At 41.4% G+C, this 25,283-nt stretch overlaps 1 protein-coding gene across 1 annotated transcript in view; it reads left to right on the plus strand.

The window, feature by feature from the left end:
* Positions 1 to 25,283, plus strand: part of ANK2 (ankyrin 2) — a gene marked incomplete at its 5' end in the record, with an annotated part of 222,690 nt that overhangs the window by 192,087 nt on the left and 5,320 nt on the right. The window contains 11 exons of the mRNA XM_084263021.1: positions 437 to 559; positions 2,201 to 2,233; positions 3,808 to 3,829; positions 13,087 to 13,161; positions 15,382 to 15,513; positions 16,024 to 16,170; positions 17,487 to 17,769; positions 19,525 to 19,810; positions 21,463 to 21,555; positions 22,004 to 22,087; positions 23,668 to 23,832. Of these exons, the coding sequence (XP_084119147.1) occupies positions 437 to 559; positions 2,201 to 2,233; positions 3,808 to 3,829; positions 13,087 to 13,161; positions 15,382 to 15,513; positions 16,024 to 16,170; positions 17,487 to 17,769; positions 19,525 to 19,810; positions 21,463 to 21,555; positions 22,004 to 22,087; positions 23,668 to 23,832 (1,443 nt within the window). The remainder of the gene's footprint in view (positions 1 to 436; positions 560 to 2,200; positions 2,234 to 3,807; positions 3,830 to 13,086; positions 13,162 to 15,381; positions 15,514 to 16,023; positions 16,171 to 17,486; positions 17,770 to 19,524; positions 19,811 to 21,462; positions 21,556 to 22,003; positions 22,088 to 23,667; positions 23,833 to 25,283) is intronic.

The raw sequence follows: 25,283 nt of genomic DNA on the forward strand, positions 1-25,283 counted from the left end.
ATCCACATAAATATGTCACGTCTTCCCATATGGGAGGACGTGACTTGGTTCCTTTTGTTGCCTAATATAAAATGAATCTCTGTTATTACTGTAAAGTTTGGGGACTGCTCCATTGAAAAATGGGCACGATACATTATCACAGAAGCTAAATCGTACTGGAATATCTCTGTTCTTCTAAGACTGTGATTACGGTGTTAGAACTGCCTTCTGTAACTGTGTAAGCGTGTACCTGCTTGCATCTTCTCTTGTTTGACACACAAATACATTTGTGTATACATGTAAAAACAAGCAGGAAAAGAGAACACATTATTTTTGCCTACAGGGACTTTATCTCCCACATCTAGCCTTGTTCTGCTAAATAGTTTTGAGCAGCACAAGTAGATCATGCAGCAAACCAGCAAAGTAACAGGAAGTGTCTGTATGTTTGCTCTACCAGGTGCGAGATACCACTCAAGAGCCCTGTGGACGATTGTCATTCATGAAGGAGCCAAAATCCACAAGAGGCCTCGTTCATCAAGCCATATGTAATTTAAACATCACTTTACCAATTTACACAAAGGTACTGTGAAACTGTACTGATCTGTACTCATCAGCATTGCCTTGTAAACAAGGAAATGAGTAGGAGGGCAAAATACTGTTAAAGCTTTGAGTCAGGAAGTTTAAAGAGTAAAAGAATACCACCCAAGGGCTTTCATTTTCTGAGGGCTCTGATGAGATGGCAGAAGTGAAGCAAATATCCCATTTGCCCTGCCCAGCTCCATTGGTTTCATTCCATTCTGCTCAGGTCTGAGACAGGCCTGGGACTCTGTGAGTACCTCGGGGTTTGGTTTTTGTTTTGCCAAAGACTTCCCATGCTGCCTAACCGTACCTAGTGACACCTCTCTGGAGATGAGGTTGCCGTTCACACGTATTTCCCAAAGGGTGAGGATAATGTCTGTAAATCACATGATATTCACAGAATGTTCTAAAGTGTGAAGTACGGAGGGACTGAAAAACGTGGCATTTTTGTCATTTCTCATTTTGAAAGGCTGAGTGACCTGGGGCTGTTCAGCCTGGAGAAAAGAAGCCAGAGAGGGGATCTGATCAGTGGGTATCAGTAGCTGAAGGCTGGGACGCAGGGGACATGGGCAGCCTCTTCTCAGTGTCTGTGGGGACAGGACAAGGGGTGATGGCCTCAAGTTGGAGCGCAGGGAGTTCCCCACCAATGTGGGGAAGAACTTCTTCCCAGTGAGGGTGAGGGAGCCCTGGGACAGGCTGCCCAGGGGGTGTGGAGTCTCCTTCTCTGGAGAGATTCCAGCCCTGTCTGGACGCCGCACTGTGCGCCCTGTCCTAGGGACCCTGCTTTGGCAGGGAGTTGGACGCCATGAGCTCTGGAGGGTCCTTCCAAACCTTATGATTCAAGAATCATGAGTACGTGACATTGTGAAAATGGTCTTGCTTCAGAATATTGTTGTAACCGTTATTAATATGTCTGGGGGAGAAAATGGTGTGATATCAAAGCCAAGAAAAGGAGAGGAAAACTCTATAGTGTGTTAGTATTTATAAATAACAAGATTGAGACCAGTCAAATCCTCATAAATCATGGGGAGTCCGTTCAGATGAGTTCAGATTTCTCTTCCCTTGCAAAGAGTCAGTTTATTGCTGTTCTGTGATAAACAGGATTTTTCTACTCAGACTAGGAGCTGCACGTCTTTCAGTTATGTTAGGCTGTTTGTCCAAAATCTTGCCTGTTGGTATTCTTTTCTTCCCTGTCATCCTTTTTAGCATATAATATAATCTTTATGACACCATTTTTGTACTATTTAAATCCAAGGCATCTTGACGTATTTTAACTTGAAATGGGTTATATTCTTAACTATATTAAGTATTTGTGTGTGCTAATTTATGGGAGCAAAAGCATGTATGCATTTTGAGTTTTGGTACAAATAAGGATCACTGGAAGCCTGACACCCAGAAGCAGCTTTATTCTGTTTGTATTAGCTTGACAGTGTTGCTTTTTGTGTTTTTTAGCTGGCAGTAGAGTTTTGCTGCTTTTTGACATAAGAAATCAATTGCAGAAACCAAACTGAAGTTTCTTTTATGTTAATGTTGTCAAAAGTTACATTTTCCTACTTTTTCCTTCTAAACAACAACAAAAAATGCATTGTGCCTGCTCTTTTTTTCCCCTTGTCTTTGTTGCATGGCGTTTTGGAACCGAAAGGAATCAGAATCAGATCAAGAACAAGAAGAAGAGGTAACGTTGCCATAACAGCATGTTATTGCTTATGCCTACTACTAAAACACAACTAATAAATAGCTTGGAGGATTAAATCTGTAGTGAAACGGGCACATCGAGCATTAGCTCAGTGCTGAAAACAGGGGTCTTGCACAGGCTCGCTGTTGGAAGTCACTGAGTTTAATTTTCCCTGTATTAAAGTTTTGCTGAATCAGGTGCACTGATTTTGGAGGTATGTAGTAGTCATTTTGCTTTCAAAACTGTTCCTTAGTAGCTTTAATCTAATTCCTGCTGTAATCAATTCAGAAGGTAATGTTCATCAGGTGATCATTCCATTTCGTACCAAAAGCTCAGAACTAATTCTTCTAGCCTCTATAATGCTATTTATGCATCCCCAGAGAAGTCCCCAAAAGTTATTTGGAACAAGTCTATGCTCTGTAAAAGCAGACTAAAGAATTTTGGAAAACCAGTTTTCCAAACATCGATGACCTCTCGTATTTTTATATAAGAAACTGAAGCACAAAAGAACAAGCTCATTGATGGCTAAAACCACCTTCCACTTTAAATCAGAGTTTTGTTTACTTTATTCATTTTTATGTTAATAATATTGATTAGTATGCTGGCAGCATTCCGAACCAATGGGGAGGAATTTAAAATAAATTACCTTAGGAACGTTGGATTGCTGTGTAGGGCAATCTGCACATCAGAGGAATCCATACTGTTATGGGTCTGCAGTGCACACTGCTGTGTGTTAGGGTTTAATATTATGAGGTTTAATAATGTGAGCTGGAACAACTGCAAAACATGTAAGAGCATATAAGTGTTGCTAGTGATTTGTACTTATTTTTAGGTTATGGAAAGGCAGGGATTAGTAACCCCTTAATTGAGACAGTATCTTGCCTTTATATTAAAAAGATACTTTTAAATATGTAAAACCTTTTCGACACCCACTAAAAACTATCTTGGGAGCTTTAACATATTATATCGACAGTACTGCATAGCTGACCTTCATTCCTCAGTCATCCTACCACCACAAGTTGGTGTAGGAAATTGGAGTGTTTAGTGCTCCTTTCAGCTCTGCATACTTTTACATGTCCAGATTTACATGACAATTGAGGTTTGATTGTGTGGACAAAAGCAGAAGCGGGGGCGGGGGGGGGGGGGGGCGTGGGGGAAGCCAAACTACAAGGCAACTTCAGTAATTTGCTTCTTGACTTTCCATAGCCTGATGTTTCATTCTGTGGAATGTTTTTTGTCCAGGGCGATGTTTCCTTTTACGTGGCTTTTTAGGAACAACGCAGCAATATACCCAGCAATGCGAAAGTCTGGGTCGTCTATGCTACTAGAAAATACATTGCAGCATTTTTTGCATCTGCTATTGGCCATGACTGTAGCAAGGCAATAATTTTTCCATTATTAGAAACCTTAAATAGTGCTTTTACTATTACTATCAATACCTTCTCTGTTCCATTTAAGTCAGTGAATTGGTGTGTCTCCACACTCCTCATGGATTTGACTCCACCTGTAACTAGTGACTTTATACCTATTGCTTATATTTGAACTTGTAAATTTCCCCCTTTTTTCTCTTCCAGGTTGATATGACTTCAGAAAAAAGTAAGATTTTATTTTATTTTTTGGAAATGTTACAGTGCCATTTGTATGAAAGATGATTAAGAGTAAAGATAAGCATGACAGAGAGCTGAGCTTTAACTGCTAACGCTAATAACATCAATATTTTAAAAATGTAATAAAGCAGTTTAATACTAAAGCAGCTATCCAATTAAATACATTTTACTGTATAAATGAACAAGTAATACAGTTTAAAACAGTTCATCTAAGCACTTACTTTCCTTTGACATCCCTGATGACCCCGCTATTGCTATCTTGCTTGTATGAATGCTCATCCCTCCATTTTTCATTTGGTCCCTTTGTTCACACGCATTGTTGCCTCATATTGGAGATAAATGACAGTATCATGTTTAATGAAAACCTAATTAATACTCCAGTATATTTCAACAAACTCGTGAAATACAACCATGCAAAAAAGTGATACTGTCCACAGTAACCAGGCTGTTTAACCCTTCCCCCCATCCCCGCCCTTCACTGTGGTGAAATATGGCTGTTGAGCATCTTCGCTTCGGGCGACTTGACGTGACTTTGGCCAGTGCTCACGCATTTGACATAAATGAGAACACGTTTTAGAAACCTACAGAATCAGTAGGTACCATTTCAGCAGGTACCATTTCAGCAGGCATCCCATAGTTCACACTAAAAACATCAGCACCAAAGGGCCAAATTTTCAGCATGAAAATCACCCCCAGCAAAATGGTGTTAATTAAAGTACAACACAAACGTTTGGTGTTCATTATGCACAAGAATAGTGCAGCAAAATGGCCATTCTGTTCAGAGAGACACAGATAGCTGTGTGCTGCTTAGGTTCTCCTTGTTGGCATTACTACTTTTCTTAGACTGGAGCACAGAAGTGTGTGAAGTTTTATGGGATGTACTACCTTCTTTTAAAAAAAGAGCACATAATTATAATTTCTGAGCATTGCCTTCTGTTCATAACTTGCTTTGCTCCAACGTTTCGTTCTGCTCACTATGCATTCTGTAGTAGTCCTTCCTGAAATTAAATATTCCCAGCAGGTAGCCGTGGCATAACAGGAATTAATCACATCCTCCTTACTGGCTGTTGATTGCACAGATCAGGCAAATATTTCACCACAGTATGTGTGTCAGTATTTTCACATGTGTTTAATTTACATGATTAATTTTTAGAGCTGGTGGGGTTTTTTTTATTGTTTGTTTGGTTTTTTTAACTGAAGCTACATACCCAGCAGCATTTGCTACACCTTTGCTTTGCATGGAAATAACTTGCCTTACATAATTGTACGTATGCGTCTAGCGTGACTGTCTCCTGACTTTTGGTTGCCATACATTACATTTTATAAAACTCTGCAATCACTTCTAAGTTGATTCACAGTTTTTTTCTTATTACCTCTCCTCTTCTTCTCTGTCTTCTCTTTCCTCAGTCAATTCATTAGTTGTCAATGAGGATGTTCCAAGGAAAGGACCATGCCTCTTGAAATAAAAGAGTGTTTGTTTCATTGTTTAGGTGTGAAATCCCCTTAGATGAAATGCCGGTTTGCAGCTGATTCAGATCCCTATATATTTGGTCATATTTTAGATTACTGCAGAATCACTATTGAACTTTTTTGGTCATTAAGGAAAAAAAAAAGAAAAAAGCTAACCCCATGTTATTCTGACAGTTTGCTAACACTGGCTTTCTCTTAGAGGAAATTGACTTTCAATCAGTTCTAATGCTTTCCCCTTTTTTCTTGTTTATTTTTATTTGAACATTGATCTGTAACATCTGAACAATCTTGAGATGCCTATCTTTGTGTAAATTCACTGTGGTTCTTCTGTTTTTAATTTTAAAGTTTCCTGTTGTTGTTTTGGCTTTTTTTTACTATTATTTTAGTGGTGTCCTGATTTGGTTTGTTACAGCTTTGGTAATGTATGTGTGGTTGTGCTATATTGATAACGTTAAGCAAGTTATTTCCTGCTATTTTCCTTTCCAATTTGGGTTTTGGTTTTTTTTGTTGTTGTGTTTTGTTTTTTTTTTTCCCCCGTTAGCTTTGCTTTGCTCTTGTACCCTCAGATCTTGTGGATCCACCATTCCCAGCCCATTTTGTTGACCTTCCTACCACTGCAACCAAAGACTGTAATTTTCAGTCCTGATTACATTTTCCAATCTCTATTTTTGATTTCCATTTTACTTTCAATGTTTTTCATTCGCATCAAAGATGACGAGACAGAATCTACAGAAACATCTATCCTGAAAAGCCACCTGGCTAATGAAGTCCCTGTACTAGCCAGTCCAGACCTGTTGTCTGAAGTTTCTGAGATGAAACAGGATTTGATCAAGATGACTGCCATCTTGACAACTGACCCTTCTGATAAATCAGGCTCCATTAAAGTGAAAGATCTTGGAAAGCCCACTGAAGAAGAGCCAGGAGAGCCTTTTGAAATAGTTGAGAGAGTGAAAGAAGACTTAGAAAAAGTAAATGAAATTCTGAGAGGTGGATCTTATACCAGAGAAGAACATGCTTTTGAGAAGTCCCTTTCGAGTCAAGAACTTGAAGAGGAAGAATGGGTCATTGTCAGCGATGAAGAAATTGAAGAGGCCAGAAGAAATGCTCCAGTGGAAGTCACCGAACCTCCTTGTGTAGAAGTCAGGACAGACAAAGGGACAACACAAATGGAGAAGTCAGACATTTCAGGAATGGTAGATTACCTTGCAGAGGATTTAAAAACATACGTTTCCCTTCACGAGGTACAGCCACAAGCCTTACAAGAAGACTTAGTAGAAGAGAGATTTGAAGCTGTGGTAATAAGCAGGGATTCTGAAAAAGGACAAGAAACTCCAACAACTGGAACACTGAGTCTGCAGGAGCAACAAAAGCCAGCCTCAGAAATTAAAAAGCCGGTTAGGACAAAGCTAAGAGACAAGCAAAAGCAAAAGGAAGGCAAGATGCACAGCAGTGAAGAAAAAACAGGATCAGTGAAGCTCACTTCAAATGATTCACTGGGTGAGGAATCTGGGTTAACTCTGAAAGCCACTCCTGAGGCTAAAGCTGTATCCCCTGTGATAGAGGAAACTCCTATTGGCTCAATAAAAGATAAAGTTAAGGCTCTTCAGAAACGAGTGGAAGACGAACAAAAAATACGGTCAAAACTACCTGTCAGAATTCAGACAAGAGAAGGCACTGCTGAAAAGGCTTCTAAAAGACCAGTGCAAGCAAAAAAAATGGCAGCACACAAAGCACAGCCGCCCATTTCACCTTCTGCTAAGACAGAAAGGCTGGAAGAGACCATGTCAGTTCGCGAATTAATGAAAGCCTTCCAGTCGGGTCAGGACCCATCCAAGAACATATCTGGACTGTTTGAGCACAAATCTGTCAAACAGAAGCAACAGCCACCTGACAAGGAAACGGCACGGAGAAAAACAGCTTCTTCACAAAGTGAAACAAGGCGAGTACCAAGCCACAAGACAGACAAACAGAAGGACAAACAAAGCATGATATCAAAAGCAGAGAAAGAGCCGCAGTCAAAAAAGGGGAAACTGCATATTTCTACTCCTGAAATTACCAAGAAGGCTGTAGGCAAAGAGCAGGTGAAAGAGCAGAGCAGCAAAAAATCAGCTGAACCTCTCCCTCCAGTGTTTGATGATGAAAGTGCCAAAGATGTGAAGGCACTTTCTGATGACCATGGGGATACTGACTTCCAGATCAGCCCTGACAGAAAGACCTCAACAGACTTTTCTGATGTCATTAAAGAAGAACTGGAGGATAATGACAAATACCAGCAGTTCCGACACCTTTCAGTGACAGAGGAGGGAGAACTTAACTTGGAGCAAGTACTGACCAGTCCTTTTAGTGTTGCTTTCCCCACAGAGTACGTGAAAGATGGATTCCTTCCCGCTCTTTCTCTGCAAAGCACTGCTTTAGATGGGAGCTCAGAGAGCCTTAAACACGAAGGTGTGGCTGATTCTCCAGGTAGCCTGCTTGAAGGAACTCCTCAGATCAGCTCTGAGGAAAGTTATAAGCATGAGGGTCTGGCAGAGACACCAGAAACAAGTCCTGAAAGCCTTTCATTCTCACCAAAGAAAACTGATGAGCAAATCGAAGAAGCTAAAGGAATGGCAAGAGTACACACAACAGCAGAAACATGTTCGCCGAAGGAAGTCCCTCCAAAGGAAGATATAAAAGGTATTACTGAAAGACAGCTAGATGCTGTTTCTGAGACTAGTAAGTCTCATTCTGACCGTGTAACAGAAGAGCTTATACCTTCAGCCTCTGAAGAAGAGGCTGATAAACTTAAAGAAAGTAGCTCAGCTTCCATTATGGAAGATATTAGCAGGGATGCAGAATCCAGAACCACTGCACATTTAACTAAGTCTTCTGAAACACATGACACTGCTTTAGAGAAAGAAAAAGATATAACCTGTGAACGCCGTGTTGTGGTTAGAAGTCCCCAGAAATTGGAACTTTCACTTGCTAGCCATGATAGTGAAAGCTTTAGCCCAGTTGCAGATGACTCTTTGGCTGTAAGTCATAAAGACTCATTGGAAGCAAGCCCAGTGCTAGAAGATAATTCATCACACAAAACGCCTGATTCTCTGGAGCCCAGTCCCATGAAAGAGTCTCCCTGCTGTGATTCCCTTGAAAGTAGCCCTGTAGAACAAACAGTGAAGGCTGGTATTTTGGGGCAGGGTCCTCTTCAGTCTGTTCTTAGCAAAGGAGAAACCTGCCCAGAGCTGGCATCAGTGCGTTCCCGGATTCTCCGTGACCCTGAGGGAAGTGCTGACGATGACAGTCTAGAGCAAACATCCCTCATGGAGAGTTCAGGGAAAAGTCCTCTTTCACCTGAAACCCCCAGTTCTGAAGAAATTAGCTATGAAATCACACCTAAAACAGCAGATTCACAGGCACTGTCAAACATACCAAAGTCGGCTGTGATCCCTGAAGTCAGTGAGGAACCAGAGGATGATCCCGAAAGTGAACCAAGGAAGAGATTCACCCCTGAAGAGGAGATGTTTAAAATGGTGACTAAAATCAAAATGTTTGATGAATTGGAAGAAGAAGCAAAAAAGAAGAGAGATTACAAAAAGGATTGCAAGCAAGATGAGTCTTCAGTAGCTACTCATCCAGAAGCTGCTTGTGAAGCTGAAGAGTCAAAGTCAACTGCTGTGGAGGAAAAAGATATACCTACAGTGGTGATGTCTGCAGCTGAATCTAGAAAAAGCTCTTCCTCTTCAGAAAGCGAGCCAGAACTGACTCAGCTAAAAAAAGAAGCCGACTCAGGACTCTTAGCAGAGCCTGTGATTCGAGTACAGCCACCCTCACCATTGCCTTCCAGTATTGACTCCAGTTCTAGCCCCGATGAAACCGGTTTTCAACCCATTGATACAAAACAATGCTCTCAGGCTTCCACAGGAGAGTCAGGCACGTGCCATTCTGACGGCTGTGTATCAGCAGAACCCAGTGAGTCAAAATGTGGCAGTGCAGGTGACAGTGAGACAGTTAGTCCCAGTGCCCCTGTCACACAAATCGGGGGTAGCCTGTGTTGTTCCACTGGGGACAGCTGTCAAAAAGAAGTTCACCTTGAGTCTTCGTTAACACCACAGCAATACGATACTACTGAAAAAGATGTCCAAAAGAGTGTTTTGTTAACACAGGCAGATCTCATCGCTACAGGAGCTATGTCTGAGAAAGCAGGTGGTAGTTCTTGTGGGCACGGTACCACTGAGTATGCTGTACCACAAGATCACAAACTGGCTGAAGACAGTACCACTGACCATTCTGGTTTGGGAAGTGATTTGGGAAAAGCAGATACAGATTTTGAAATGTCTCAAAGAGATAGTCGTGCTGATGAACCCTTCCCAGAGTATTCATCCCTTACCACTGAAACAGTGGAACTTGAGAGTTGTGTAGCGGAGGCTGCTGAAAGTAGCGGTCCTTACATAGTAAGCCCTTATGAAAATGTGTCTTCTGAACATTTCTTTACTGATTCTGAAAGGAAGGTAGGATCTGATAGAGCACTGCTATCTAGGGCAGACTATTCTGTCAGGGAAGAAAAAGATCAGGCTGGTGATGCTTTACTTAGCAGAGACACAGGTAGCAAACATCACTCTTCAGAGGAAATATATATAGGAATAGAACCAAAACCAGAGGATGCATTTCAGAAAAATTCACAAGGGTCTTCAACATCAGATTCCACAAAATTAACTGAATCTGCCCTTGAGGACATAAAAGATGAAGCAGAGAAATTGATTAGTCAAGTTGTCATCACTAAAACTGATGTTGACTCTGACATGTGGAGTGAAATACGTGAAGATGATGAAGCTTTTGAAGCTCGGGTAAAAGAGGAGGAACAAAAGATCTTTGGGTTGATGGTGGACAGGCGATCACAAGGAACAACACCTGATACAACACCGGCCAGAACACCTACTGAAGAAGGGACACCGCTTAGTGAACAAAATCCTTTTCTTTTTCAGGAAGGAAAGTTGTTTGAAATGACCAGAAGTGGAGCCATCGACATGACCAAAAGGAACTATCCAGATGAAAGCTTTCACTTCTTCCAAGTGGGACAGCAGCCTCAGGAAGAAGTTTCTTTATCTGAAGAAGTGAAAGAAGCAGCGGAGGTGGAACCTTCTAAGCTGAAGAGCTCACCAGATCCGTTTTCACCTTCTGAATTGGAGGACTCAGATATACCAGAAAAAGATGCATTGAAATATTCACCCCCAACATCTGAGTCTGGTGACAAATCTGAAGAAGTGATGGGTGAAGGTGTCAGCACAGGCACTGCAAAAGCAGATCTTAAATCCAGAATTCCAATTAAAATGGGTATTTCAGCTTCCTCAAAATCACCAAAGAAAGAAACTGCTGCCTCTGAAGCTGAGCCCCTCACCAGATTGGAGACTGACACGGTTGATAGCAATCAGGTGCCTTGCCCAATCTCTCCTGAGCAGTCCATAGTAGAAGATGAATTAGATTTTTCCCAAGTCACTAGATCAGTTTGTTCTGAACAGGGTGACGAGTCCCCAGACTCTTCACCAGAGGAACAGAGATCTGTGATTGAAATCCCTACTGCTGTAATGGAGAGAGTGCCTTCATGTGAAAGCAAATCCAAAATTCCTGTCAGAACAGCTGCTGCTGCATCGCCATCCTTGCAACAACTGGAAAACGAGAGCCTTCCTACAGACGATGGCCTCCTAGACAGTCTGCAGTGTGAAGGAAAAGATGACCAAGCAAAACCAAAGTCTAAAATTCCTGTCAAAGCAGCTTTCCAAAAAGCTGAACAACAACATACATACACAGACACGTCTGACCGCAAGATAGAGTCGCCCAAAGCTCTTGATGTGACAAGCAAAGTACCCACAAAACAAGAGACCCGCAGTAAATCTGAATCTGATGCGAGTGTTCCCATGGACCCAAAGACCAAACGTTCAGTAAAAGCTAGGAGTTATGCAGAGGCAGAGGCAGAGACAAGGGAGAGGGAGATGGCACTTGAGCTAGACTCAGATGAGGCGACAACAGCAAGACCTAAGGTATTTTCATCACGGTTGCCAGTTAAAAGCAGAAGCACCACGGCCTCCCGCAGTGCTTGTAGTCCCACGAAAGAAAGTAAGGAACATTTTTTTGACCTTTACAAAAACTCTATAGAATTCTTTGAAGAAATTAGTGACGAAGCTTCTAAATTAGTGGAAAGACTCACGCAGTCAGAGAGAGAGCAAGAATTAGTTTCAGATGACGAAAGCAGTAGTGCCCTAGAAGTTTCAGTTATTGAAAATGTGCCATCCAGTGAGACTCAGCAGTCAGTTCCTGAAGACATCTTTGACACCAGACCTATTTGGGATGAGTCTGTAGAGACTCAGATTGAACGTATCCCTGATGAAAATGTCCATGACCATACTGAAGGTATTTGCCAACGACTGGGATTCCCTGTGCAACGCATGTCATGAATTAAACTCTTTGTTTTTTTCCTTTGGGGTGTGTGTGCGTGTGTGTGTTTGTATACACCTGTAATGTTTGTGCTGTTTTGGTTTAAGCTTTTTGGTGGTTAGTTGTGTATTTTTTTCCCTGTGAGCCGTGTTTGGTTTTTGTGTTGTGTCTGTGTTTTTCTTGTCTGTGAAACAATCTCAAGATTGCAAACCACGAATGCCTATGAGAAGTGTTACCTTAATAAACAAAAACACTTCTAAAAATACATTACTGTTTGACCATTAAACTGATTGCTCATGCACGTTTTGGCTTTTGGCTTTCACTGGCCCTATCCCTAACTATTAATTTCTTACTAATAATGAATTATTGGGGCATTGACTGGAACTGAGACAGGCAAATTATTGTTCTTTTGAGCAGTTATACAAAAAAACCCAGAGAATTTTCAGACTGTTAAATTTTTCATGTTCCTTTTTCGGATCATCTCTGTCTCAAGAAAATTCCATGTCACCAGGAACTTTGGTACAAGCTTTCTGGTGTTTGCTTTTCCTCTCACCTGCTCACCTACTACTACTACTGAGTAGCCATGATGGAAGCCCAGTAGCTAAAATGAAGCATGTGTATATCATTAACTCAAGCAATTTCCTGAACACGAGATGTTGCGATCCATGTGTGCCTCCTGGGAAAATCAAAACTCAGATTCTGCCATCCTCAAATGAGCTTTGGGGATGGGAGGAACAGCCAGTCTCACTGTTACTGAAATAAATGGAGACTGGCGGGTGAACATCTGATTTTTCCTTGCCTTCATTGTAACTATTTTGTAGTGCTCCCTAGTCAAAGACCCTTAAATTAACAACACCTCAAATACAAACTGATATCATGTGCCGTATGGACTGTTTGAATAAAACTTCCCTTACAAAAGAGAGAACATCAGTAGAAGCACTTGTCCAGATGAATTTTTCAACCTTGGCATTTAAAGGGGGCATGGAAAATGATAGCTCTTGACTTAGTTAAAGTCTTCAAGTAAAACTAGAATGAATTTTTAGAGTAAAATGCTTTGCCAAAATAGGCACAGTAGACATTTTAAGGCCTTGTTTAGATTTTCATGTGGAAGCCTGATTTTCACATGGAAAATGTAGATAGTCCTGTGCTTTTTGAAAAACCAAGATGCTTTTTTTTTTCTTTTCTTTTCAATTTTTTAACCTGGGGATTTTCAGTCCTGGCTTTAGTAGCCTAGTAATAACAGCCTGTACACCTTTAGTTCGTAGCAGTTGCATAAAAAACACACTTCCCCTTCTTGGGCTATATCACCTATGAAAAGGGTTTTTAACTTATAAAAGGCAACTTGTGGCTCTCTTTGACGTTTAGATCAACAGGATGATCAGGAAAGGACAGAGGAAAGACTGGCCCACATTGCTGATCACCTTGGATTCAGCTGGACAGGTAAAATGCACATTGTCTATGCTGAAGAGAAAAGGAGGGGGGGGAGGCATTCCTCATTTTTGGGTGTGTTTCAGATTATTTCCTGATTATCTAAAGATGTTGTGTAGAAATATTTCAGTAGCTTACTGTCTCCTGGTTAGAAAGATTCTCATAGCTTATTAGGCAAGAACTTGGATGCAGAGGTAAGGCTTCTGTGCTTGCTGTGACATTTCCAGAGGGAAAACTCCTTGGATGAGAGAGAGTGGCAAAGAGCAGGCATATGTTACCCTACTCTTTTCTTGGACAATGCAGCAACTATGTCTAGAAGATAAATGAATTGATGAATAAACATCATCTGTGTTGTGGAACTCCTGAGCTGGAAGAGCACTTTAGGGATAAATTACATCAGCTTCATTTCTACAGAACTGTCCTGGGGGAGGTGGGCAGAGGGGAAAGGTGGGGGTGGGATAAAAAAGGGCCTATTTATAGTAAACCCTTAAATACCATGAGATTTAACAGACCTGAGACAGTTAACATTACTGGGGATAAATGAAAGTAGCTCGGAATGAAATGTGGGTATCTATCACTGAAAATCAGCCCAAAAGTGTTTACAAAGCAAGAGAGCTGTGTGGAAATCTCTGTGCTGTGTCAAACCGTGGAATCCAGCCAAAAAGAAGGCTTCAAAAATCCCCCTTAAATCGGGTCTACATATTTTTCCATCTATCCCTGGAGAAGTGCCACGCTCCTGAAAAGCACCAAGGCTTTAGGAGTTAAAGAAGTGTTGTGTACTAGAGCAAAACCGTTAACTTCTTGACAGTGAAGATTGAGCTCTAATGCTGTTTTTGTAAGCATTTTCAGAGTATATACGTAATATCACTGATACCTTTGCTTATGATACCTCTTCCTTTCCTGTCCTCTATTTCAATCCATAGAGAAACCTGAGAGCCTATGTTGTTCATCCCAACATGGATTATCTGGGAATCAGTAGGACTTGAAACTCTGCAATGTAACAGATTAGGAATATAACTGAAATTTTCATATAGATGAATAGATAATTTGAAAGAAAAACTAGAAAACATACGTGCTTATCAAATGTTTTATCAAATGCTTATCGATGTTTTGGAGCATTTTAAAGACAGCAGAGTACTACATCTGCATGAATATTCCTGTTTTATGGTAAAGATTGCCTATAATAGAGATTACTATGTGTAATGTTACTTTGGGGATAAAATAGTGTTCAAACTTACTTGATTACCTAGGATTTTAATTTAATGAGTAGTAACTGTGTATTTGTTGAAGTGTACAGTTGCACCAGTTAACAAACTGGACTGGAAATAAGATTAATCTGGGTTTTGGGTTCACTCTGACCCATTAAAACACAACACCCTCCAAAATCAAGTCTGTGCCACTAGAGTGATAATGGCAATGCAACAGAACATGAATCCTTCTTTGTGAAAGAAGCAGAAATCTGGGCACCAGGAGTAACAGTGAAAAACCTCACAAATTCTCCCTGGCTTTAACTCATTTGACGACCTGTCTCAATGGCTGCATTGTAGCCTGGTGATGACAGAAAACTGCTCTTGGTTCTGGATACAATAAAGATGTTGCCACAGACTATTAAACCATTTATCATTTCTGGACACATTAGAAAAGGCATCAGTATTCTTAGCTTCACGTTTTATTGCTTGTGCTTTCAGCTGTAATTTGTAGACATTTCTTTAAATAAAACGTCTGTTGAAGTAATAGCTTTATCCTGTAATCCAGCCCTTCCAAATGCCATTGCTTAAAGTTATTTTTTTTTACTAGATTTTGATAAAAGTTTCTGAAATAGCCAACATTTCAGGGGATAGAATCTGGTGAGCATAAATGCTCTGGGGCTAGAAATGTGTTTATCTGCTTGTGTGCCATTTCTGCAGCTGCACTCTATTTGATAGATTGTCACTGCTAAGTTTTGTCAGTACCTTTGTGCCTCTGAGGGCAGGGAATGGTAGGCATGGAAGATGAAAGCTCACACAGACCCATCACTTCTGGGCACAACATAGGTCTGGCTTTGCCATGAACTTACTGTTTAACCATGTCTGTCTATATAGCACGAGGTATAAAGCAGGAAAGGTAATTTGGTTTCAGAGAAGGCTGTAATCCACTTAGGTGCTGATGGCTGAAAAATAGGTATGTGGTGGTGGTGGGAAAGAACCCACTCCCCCCCAAAAAAGCCTTTACAGAGCTGGATTTCTTTTTCAGAGCTAGCAAGAGAACTTGATTTCACAGAAGAGCAAATTCACCAGATCCGAATTGAAAATCCTAATTCACTTCAAGACCAGAGCCATGCACTCCTCAAATACTGGCTTGAAAGGGATGGGAAACATGCAACAGGTTCGTTTCCAGTTATAGTACTGCAACTGTCGCCAGCTAGCTAGGTGAGGTGACAGGTGTGTGTTATAAACACAAAAAGAAAATTTGGGTAAAATTCAGGCTGTAAAAAGAATGACCATACATTGTACTTTCTTTTTTTTTTTTAAGCTGATCTGTATAGCATGGCATTCTCAGAGAAAATAATTGGATCTTGTTCCTTTGAGGGCAAGGCAGACATCCTGCAGTAAAGGAAGGGTGGAAGAGCACTGAGGACCCTTCCCACAAACTGAAAAATGTTTGGGGAAGCAAAACAAATTTCTTAAAGGAAAAACAACCAAAATGAGTGGTAATTTTTATAGGCAGCCCTTCAGTTATTTTTAAATTTTACATAGTGATGCTTCTGAATGCACCTGTATTTTGTGCATGCTGTTGTATTGCTCAGTATCCTGTGCATGCCCTTTGCATGGGAAACAAAAGGGAGAGCACGTGAAGTTCTTAACTCAGCTATATGGTGTCGTTCTAATGTCACAGATACAAATCTCACCCAGTGTCTCACAAAAATCAACCGAATGGATATCGTTCACCTGATGGAGACCAGCGGCATAGACCCCATGCAGGGCCACGGCACTCGAACGTACGTGGAAATCGAGCAGACAATAGGACTGGACCACAGCGAAGGTAAACAGCTCCTGATCCAGACTGCCCAGGTCATCTCAGCTAAGCCCTTGCTTCTGTCCTGAAAGGTTTGGCTGGAACAGTCTGTCAATGCTTACGACTGAGCACTAGAATCTCATTTTGAAAGCAGAGATGATAGGGGTGAATGCAGGCATGATAGCATGCAGGTCACTACTGCAACAGGTATAAGATCTCTGCATTAGGTGATTCTTACAAAGCATATAGAGGAGTGTTGTCAGAACCTACTGCAAATACTTATGACCATTTTATGGGGTGGTTTTGTCTTATAAAAGTTAAGAAGGTCCTATCAGAATTTGACCAAGATTTCTAAAAGGAAGGAAAACGTCTCCTCACTTTGGAAAAATCTTTGGAGCCAAGTATCCAGGCCATTGTAACTCTGCTATGATGCTGTTGGGTTTCTCAAGTTTAAAGGGTCAGTAAATTAGATCATCAGTTGCAAACTAACGAAACACCTCCAAATTACGTGAAAGAAAACGCTCTCTTCTGGAAGTGATACTTTTATGTCCTTTTATCAAGCTAGTATCTCTGTAAAGTACTAGATGACTGCAAACGCCCCATTTACCAGAGGGTGTGGCAACAGAAGGTTGTTTGCTATAATTAGCCTTCTTATATCACAGCTGATTAGTTTAAGAGCGTTAACCTCCATGTCCTGCTCCAGATCAGTATAAGCAGCTACGTTTTTTTCCCCCCAAGCTGTTGTTGGTGTTTGATGGAGTCCCAGTGGATGTGGCTAGTAAGGAAAAAGAAAACTCAAGCTTATGAACAGGAAAGCATTTGTTATTTTATGTTGGTTTTTTTTGAATGAGAGCCCTTGCTTTGAGATTAGAGGTTGGTGGTGGGTGGCTGTGTTTATATTCTTTGGAGCACATAAATAAGCTGATTCTAGCACCTACTCCTGTATTAATTTCTTTGTCCATACTTCAGCTGTTTTTTTCCATATGGAAATAAATAATGAATTGGAGGGGAAGGTCACTAAAACCTATCCTAGCCTGCTGGAAAAAATCTGTTGTGGAATCTTTTTTCATACTTTGAGAGTTTCAGGATTAATTACTCTAGATAAATTTCTGGGTAAACTTTATTTTGCCTGTTACTCTCAAGATTAATTATTTGACTATACTAGCAGTAACCCGATGTTCCTTCTGCTGCTTAGAGAGGTTATGTCCTCTCGTACTCAAGATGGGTACAAATTCCAGATAGCGTGTTCCACTGGGGATTTTAAATGCATGTGGGGAATGAAAAGGACTTCTTGCATTCCGGTGAGACTTGTAATGACATTTCTCATCTCTCTGTTTTTAAAGGCTTTTCTGCACTGCAGGAGGAAGTGTACAGTTCAAGACACAAGCAAGAACAACCCCACAGAATTTCTAAAGACGGTGACCAAGCTGAACACCCTCCTCTTGTCTCTGAGGAAGATGTGTCTGTCAGTTATTCTCCTTTTCAGGACAGTACTCCCAGGAGCGAGGCAGAAGTATCGATGGCTGAGCTCCTGAGACAAGCACATAAGGAACAAGTAGAAGCTGAATTCTCAGGGAAACCCCAAGAAATGCCAGAAAGAACATCTGCTTCACAAAACGAATATTTGTAAGTGTCAGTAGACCAGAGTGAAACCGATGTGGAATGGATAATAAGATTCTACTGTTTTCTTTGGAACATGTGAGCTCGTTAGACTTTTACTCCGATTTTGCACACCAGTTCTTTAGTTCCTATTGCAAGTCTGACTCATTAATCTGTGTGGAGGAAGCCATAAGGATTGGGAGAGAGAGTCAGCTTGTCACGGTGGACATAAAGCGATAATCTAGTCTAGTATATACACAAGAAAAGAGAGATCATGTAGAGGTGGGGTTTTTTTGCAGACTGCATATATTTTTTGGATGTGAGATGGCAAATAATGTTAAGCTTAACAGAATTAGTGGAGGGGCCTTTCTTCAACTTCAGATGGCTTTTTCAACTGAAGCAAAAATTTTCCAACTTAATCATTACTTACAAAACTCATAACCACTTGTTAACAGCTCGATTTTTAAAAGTCAAAGTTGAGATGGCCCGAGGAAAAGACACGGGGCTTTACACAGACAAGACAAAAAGACCTAAGGGAGCAACACACAGCAGAGGATAGATTTAGAAGACCCGCATAGCAAAGCCTTGAATTCTGATTTGGGACTGTTACTGGGATTGGTTTCATTTGGAAAAGGACTTGAACTTCCAAAGTTTGAGTTTCTTTCTTTTCACCATCCCAAATCACATGCCCACGCAGAGTTCAGGTGTCCACAGACTAGCAAAATACCAAGGTTTCCCTTCCAAAGCACTGATTTTCCTGGGAGGGATTAGCTCTGACGTGGAGATGCAGCTCCAAAGTGCAGCAGAGTCCAGAAAATGGTCTTTTGGGGATTCTTTTGCTCATGACACACTTTACACTCGAGAGTCTGGGAGACAGAAAACAGCATTTAAGGTAGAGAACTTCTGTTGCCCTTGTAGGCAAAAATACCAGGACTTCCTAATGATTCGCATGGGGAAATGAACATTTTGGTGAGTAGAGAATACATTTGAGACCAATGCCTGTATCCATACAGCATGGATATAGTTGTGACTTTTTTTTCTTTTAACCATTATACCTGAGAAGAAAAAAGCTAGCCTCAAAAAAAGATTCTAGGTGGTGAAGCAACTAACGCCTTCATAATTAATGCAAAGCAGAAGTGACCTTTTCAGGATAGCATCAGAGCTATAAGGTTACTTGATCAGTTAGATGAGAGTTTGTTGCAGTCACTATTATTAACCCATATGCAACAGAAAAATACTGCCTGTGCATATGCTTTAATACATCAGTTACCTGGTAACGTGTGTAGTTGTATAGTTAAAGGACTCATGACAGCAATGAGATCATAGCAGTGTTTAACAGTGAAAGTAACATTACAAACAAAATAAGATTCTCCACTAAATTTCAGTTTGGTAAGGCTCCAGAATTCTACCTAACAGTTGGTCTCTCTTTGCCTGCAGCAGTATAACTTGTTAATTCCTGTCGTAGGTGCTTCACATCCGTCTGTAGTGATCCAGCAGTTTCTTTCCCCCTGCCTAAATAATAGGTAATGTATAGTTTTGTGAGAGCACAAGTGACAGCAAAGCTAACAAAAATCCTTTCCAGAGACCATGTTTTGCAGAATTGGGTGCAACGTTTGGACATTCATTTAGAGATTTTTGTGGGTCAGGAAGATGAGGATTCCTGGCCAGATTGATTGCCCAGGAGTGTCAGTTATTTGCTAGATGGCAAATACCGAATCAGCATACATGGGAACTGTAAAGTACTGCATGGTACTAAGCTTCCCTTGAACCTGTAATTCACAGTGTCACGACTCTGGGAACAGAGCAGTCTACAGCAGCAGGCACCGGAAAAGCAACGAGCAAAAAATCTGCGCCCTTCGGTGCAGCGGAGGAAGAGAGAGAACAGCCACCCCCACAGACCCCATCATCTGCTCAGAGAGGTGACTCTCCCATCGTCCAAGAGCCCGAGGACCCCCAACTCCACCAGGATGACCTTTCTCCAAGGAGAACCAGTCTGGTGATAGTGGAGTCAACTGATGAGCAGGCCGAAAAGTTGGGAAGAGGCTATGAAGAGGAATCGTTAGAAAAGGTAAATTGACACAAAAGAACAAGTTTTATATCCCACTTATTCCTTGAAATGAGAATATTTTTAATTAATCACCATCTACAACTGAGTCTTTTCTCCTTTCCTGTGTGGTTACAAGGACAAACTGTAGTCATTCCTTTAGATGCTTTCAAAGCTGAGGCAAAACCCAGATTGTAAAGTCTAGGCCGTAATTGTGGTTCTGCTACCCTTATTTGTCCTTTGGTCTGTGGTCATTGTGACCATGCATGTGAGAGACAATTAGCATAAGTAACAGGTGCAGAAACAAACTGTGTAATAGTGAAAGCTGAAAAAGAGGTGTAATGAAGGACAAAAGTAAAAGCTCATGAAGAAAGGCAAGGCTAGTCCAGAGCAGCGCGAAGAATGACACGAAAAATACTGTGAAGTTAAAAGAGGCTGCAGGATGTACATTGCAGAACACTAAGTATGTACTGGAAGAATCTGAGAATGGTGTTTATGTAGCATGCAGGCAGTAAAGAGAAATGGAGACAGGAGGTGGAAGAGAAGAACAAAAACTGGGTGAGGTCGGCCACTGGTTGTGTAAGACAAATGAACCTTACTGCAGTGTTTGGAGAGGGAAAGACCTTGAGAGGCAGTGAAAGAAAGCAACTATATGGATTTTAGTGGGAAATGGAAATTGCTTAGCAGATACAGGTTTATGAATAAACAGCTTGCTTTGTCTGTTCCAAGTAGAAGAAGAGAAGGCATAATTGGGCAGGAAATCAGTTTTCTCAGTGAAGTTAGAGCAGAGGAAAGACAGTTCTACTCGAGCAGAAATGGTTTCCTGTTTTGACATTCACCTGGAAACAGGCTCTTTTTTCTTTGCTGTTGATGTTGCCAGATATACCACCTCTAGAACAAAGAGTTTCAGGGCTCTGCCTCTGGGATCTCTGGGAAAGGTTGGATATAGCACATGTAGGATAACGTGAATGTTGAAAGATTAGTTGCAGCAGGACGCAACACAAACACAAAGGCTGCTGTAGGGAAGGCTGCCCTTTCTTTTGTATCAATATACTGTTCATATTTCCCAAGTGGAAAATATCGATTCATTTCAGTGTCCCTTTGCCTTCTGCCCTCTTTATTTAAATTTTTAATTCTTCTCTATGCAGGAAAGAGAAAAACTTCAACACTTGTTACTAATTGTTCTTGATCTTTCCAGTGCTGAGGCTATCATCCTGTAGTTAAAACTGTTTAGCCCTACTGTCTATATGCTTCACTATGTACTTCCTGATAGGGAAGATTAAAAGGCTTTCATATAATTTTCTGTGTAATTAACACAGAAACCATATTCAATATGTATGAATGGCAGAGCTGTTGTTAGAAATACCTTCTAGTTCACTTGCAACAACATTGTGCCACAAATTTCAGACTTCAGGGCACTAAGACCACTAAAAGCATCCTGTAGAATTGGCATCATACAGATCCATCCTTTGTTTTTCAATACGCTCATGAGCGATTTGTGTACAGTCAGGTGGCCAAAGTTTCCCACCCCACATCAGTGTTTCACAGATGAAAGTCAGGAAAGACACCAAACTCCTATAAGCAAAAATGTTCAGACATGAAGAGGGTTTTAGATAAAAACAAGACAGCCTGTAAGTAATACCTACAACAGAGCACTGCTTCCATGCTTCCACTAGGAGTTAGCAGAGGAGTTGGGTGGGCTGCAGACCAGCTCGGATGAGGACGAGATGGTCACTACCAGGATCGTTCGCCGCCGGGTGATTATTCAGGTACTGAGTGTTGAAGGATGGTGTGAGCCTGTGGTGGCTGGGTCCTGGTAACACTTTCAGGCATGCTGCTGAGACAGCCACTTGGATGGTATCGCAGCTGAGGGTGGAACGCTCCTGAAAAATGCACAGGCATTGGAGAAGCTGTTCCAATACTTTTCCTTGAAGGAAGAATTACAGTAACACTGCTAACCCAGCTCTAAATCTCATTGATGCCTCAGTACAAGGAGGACAAAGACTTCTAAACCCCACAGACAATGCAGTCAGCTAACAAATATTCACTCCTCCAGTGTGGTGCAACTTTTCTTTGCATGCCTGAGTGTTGCTTTTTTTCCTAACATTTCTCAATTTGCTTTTAATTCTCTAAGCAATTAACCCATTTTAAAACTGCTGATTTAAAGCAACCTGCATGGAGGCCTTGCTTCACAAAACTTTGTTCTTTGTCATACAGGCTGATAGTATGCCTGAAATGCCACCAGAAACTGTCACAGAAGAGCAGTACACAGATGAACATGGCCACACAGTGGTAAAGAAGGTATTGTCAGTTATGGCCCTTGCTACCTTCTTACTGTTCTATAAAAGGAAGGATAAATACGTCCACGTGCATGCCAAATTTTCTTTAGGGAAGGGGTGTGATTTTTAAGAGTAGAGCGTGGAAGGAAGCAGGATTTCTGCTCATGACACAGTCCAAAGTTTGAAGATCTATTTTGGTTTGCAACATCATCCTGGTTTATACTTTATAACTCAATATTGACATATTTTGTTGATTTTCACACTTAAAGCAGATGAAAATTCAGCACAGACCCACACTTCTGAGAAAGAGTTGGGATTTAAAAAAACCAAACTACCCAAACTACCAAACCACAAAAAGAAAACCCAAGCATACCACCACAGTTTTATCTAAGATCACATTTGTTCATATTAATTAAATTTAATGGAGGATTAATGGAGGCATGTAAAGCCAGGCTTTAGGTCTTCACAGTCTCCACTCAGCCATGCCTGAACAGGTTCCTCCATTTCTGTATCTGAACGCAGGGGTCTGTTGTCATGGCATAGAGAGTAGAGAAGGTGCCTGTTTGTGTGATGACCTCATAAACCCAGCGTTTTCAGACCCTGCTTAAAGAACTGAATTCTGCACAGCACGGATGTGGAAGAGGAACTTCTGTACTCCTTGCTTTATCTGACAATGTTGGTACTGCTCCTGGCAAACTCCATCTCCTGCCTGTGTCCCAAGAAGACATCAGCAGGATAGCGTGCCTCTGGAAGCTATTTCAATCTGTCTTAACCCCATCCAAACACTCTTGGGCACATTGTACAGGAGTGTGAGCGTGACTGTATTCTTCTGGGTAGGTCTGTGGTACCCCCACCTCTGTGACTCTTAAATACACGTCACACAGTCTGAAAGTGTCACAGCAATTAAGCAAACAAAGCTTAATGTTACCTTGTCCAAAGGGGACATGAAAATGTAGAGCTGCAGGTCATCCATAGCGGGATGCATACCCATCCTCCTGAGAAATTTATCTCATCTTGAATCCTGTCATTCTCTTTCTGCTCCTTTTTTGTTCGGCTTCCCAGTGCCTGGAAAGCTTAAGCACCAGATTAATCTCTTACATGGGTTAACTGTACCTCTCTAGTTCAGCAGCAGGATTAGTACCAGCCATTAGCACCAGCATGAGATTCCCTCTGGAATCTCCTTCTAAGCATTTGACAGCCAAACTGCCAACCTCATGCTTCCAGAAGCTGTTTGGAAAGCGCTGGTCCAAAAATCTTCCCTAGGAGTTGTGTGCTTGTAAAGTATGTTTTCTCTCTCAAATACCAGGCACCTTTTCCTAATAGTAACTGCTGCTTCAGAGAGTCATTCCAGTATCTAGACTGTGCCCATTTGGGACGTGTTTTGTGGAAGCTTTGCTGTGTGGTAACCTAAATGGGGCGAATGCATCAACTCGCAGCTTTCCTACAGGTATCTGTGAGTACATGATAAAGACCAAAACATCAATGTAGGTGTTTTTGTGTAGCAAAAAAACCTCCCTTTGAGTAGAAAATACTGTATATAGAAAAAGGAGGAACACATTAGTGTTAATTCCTTCGGGACAAAGCTCTACTTCATCCCTTCAGGTCACTAGAAAGATCATCCGGCGATACGTTTCTCCAGATGGCACAGAAAAAGAGGAAGTCTTAATGCAAGGAACACCCCAAAAACCTGTCACCGTTGAAGAAGGAGATGGCTATTCCAAAGTTGTAAAGCGGGTTGTTCTGAAGAGCAACAGCGAACAGTCCGAGGTCAGCTCTTTTACTTCCCTTGTGATGGTACAGAGCACCAGTGCACCAACAGTGGCATCGTCCTCACGACAACCACACTCAGTTTGCAATGACTTAAAAATTTGAAAAAGTTTTCCTGCAGGTTGGGAAGGCATCGGGATAAACACAGGGAAAAGGCAGGGCTGGGAAGGTGGGCAGGGACAGGGGGCAGTGTTCTCTTAAAATAACTCAGGATACAGAGCCTGTGCTTCATGAAAAGTACCAAGTTCATAGAGAAGGCAGCTTTGTGCTAAGTTAAATGGTAGATAAATGATAAATCAGATAGATGGATGGGCAGATGGATGGATAGAAATCAGATAGATGGATGGGCAGATGGATGGATAGATAGACAGACAGATAGATGGATGGACGGACGGATAGATAGATAGAAAGAAATGGTAAATCTGTCCTTATTGTTACACCTCCTTCTCTAGTAAGAAATTGCATGAATGCTGTAACAAAATAATCTGATGCTCTTCAGGTTTCTACAGCTAAGCCCTTCTGAAACCACAGTTATATCAGGTTAACTTTGCTTTGATGAGGCTAAAATATAGGTATTACTTTCCTGGAAACCGTTTGTAGACTCAGGTGATTAACAAAGCAGCCTGAAAAGGTAAGTGCTTTTCAGTGGACCTTTTCCTGCCTCAGTTCATCATGTAGCCCTGTATCAGCAAAACCTGAGGCTGTGACGGAGGGCCAGGACCTGGGAATCATATGGCAGCTGAAAGCAGTGTTTAACCAGCGGTCACTAGAGAGACTAAGAACATGATTGCTGTTCTCACTGGCCAGAATTAATCATGAGAATTAATTCTCCAGGAGTAAGAGGTAATAAGAAAACAAACAAGGTTTTTTTTTTTAATTTTTGTTTTAGTTAGCTGACTGTAGGAGAACTACTCCTACATGTGGCACCCATAGACATTACATTGTTATTTTGCCAAGTACAGAGTCACCACTTTCCCACAGTGTTCTGATCTTCTGGTCTGTCAATCCTCAGGAGTTCCTTGGTTTTACAAGGGTGACGTGTGTCTGGGAAGGATATCTTGATTTTAAAATGCAGGCTGCTACCCCTGGTTGGCACTACCTGCGTGGTCCAGAGCCAGAGGCCCTCTCCTGACTCGGTGGGTACACCAGGATGGCGTCTGTGGTGCAAAGCCCCTGCTACCCGCAGGCTCACTCAGGTTCCAGGTGCAGTTTTCATTCTGCTGGCATAAAGCTTCTTAGCAGTATAAATTATCCAGGACTGTTCTTCCTGTCTGGACTGGCTACAAGGTCTTGTTCTAGAGCTGTAAAGCAGGTAATAAAATGTACGCTTGCTGTTTTGAGGCGTACACATAGTGAGACACTTAATTCCTGTTCTCTATGGCGATGATTCAGAATGACAGAGAACTGAAAGCTTTGTTAACATCAATTAAGCAGTTCACACCCGATACACT

The sequence above is a fragment of the Gallinula chloropus genome, assembly GCF_964237585.1.
Source record: "Gallinula chloropus genome assembly, chromosome: 4".
NCBI lineage: Eukaryota > Metazoa > Chordata > Aves > Gruiformes > Rallidae > Gallinula > Gallinula chloropus.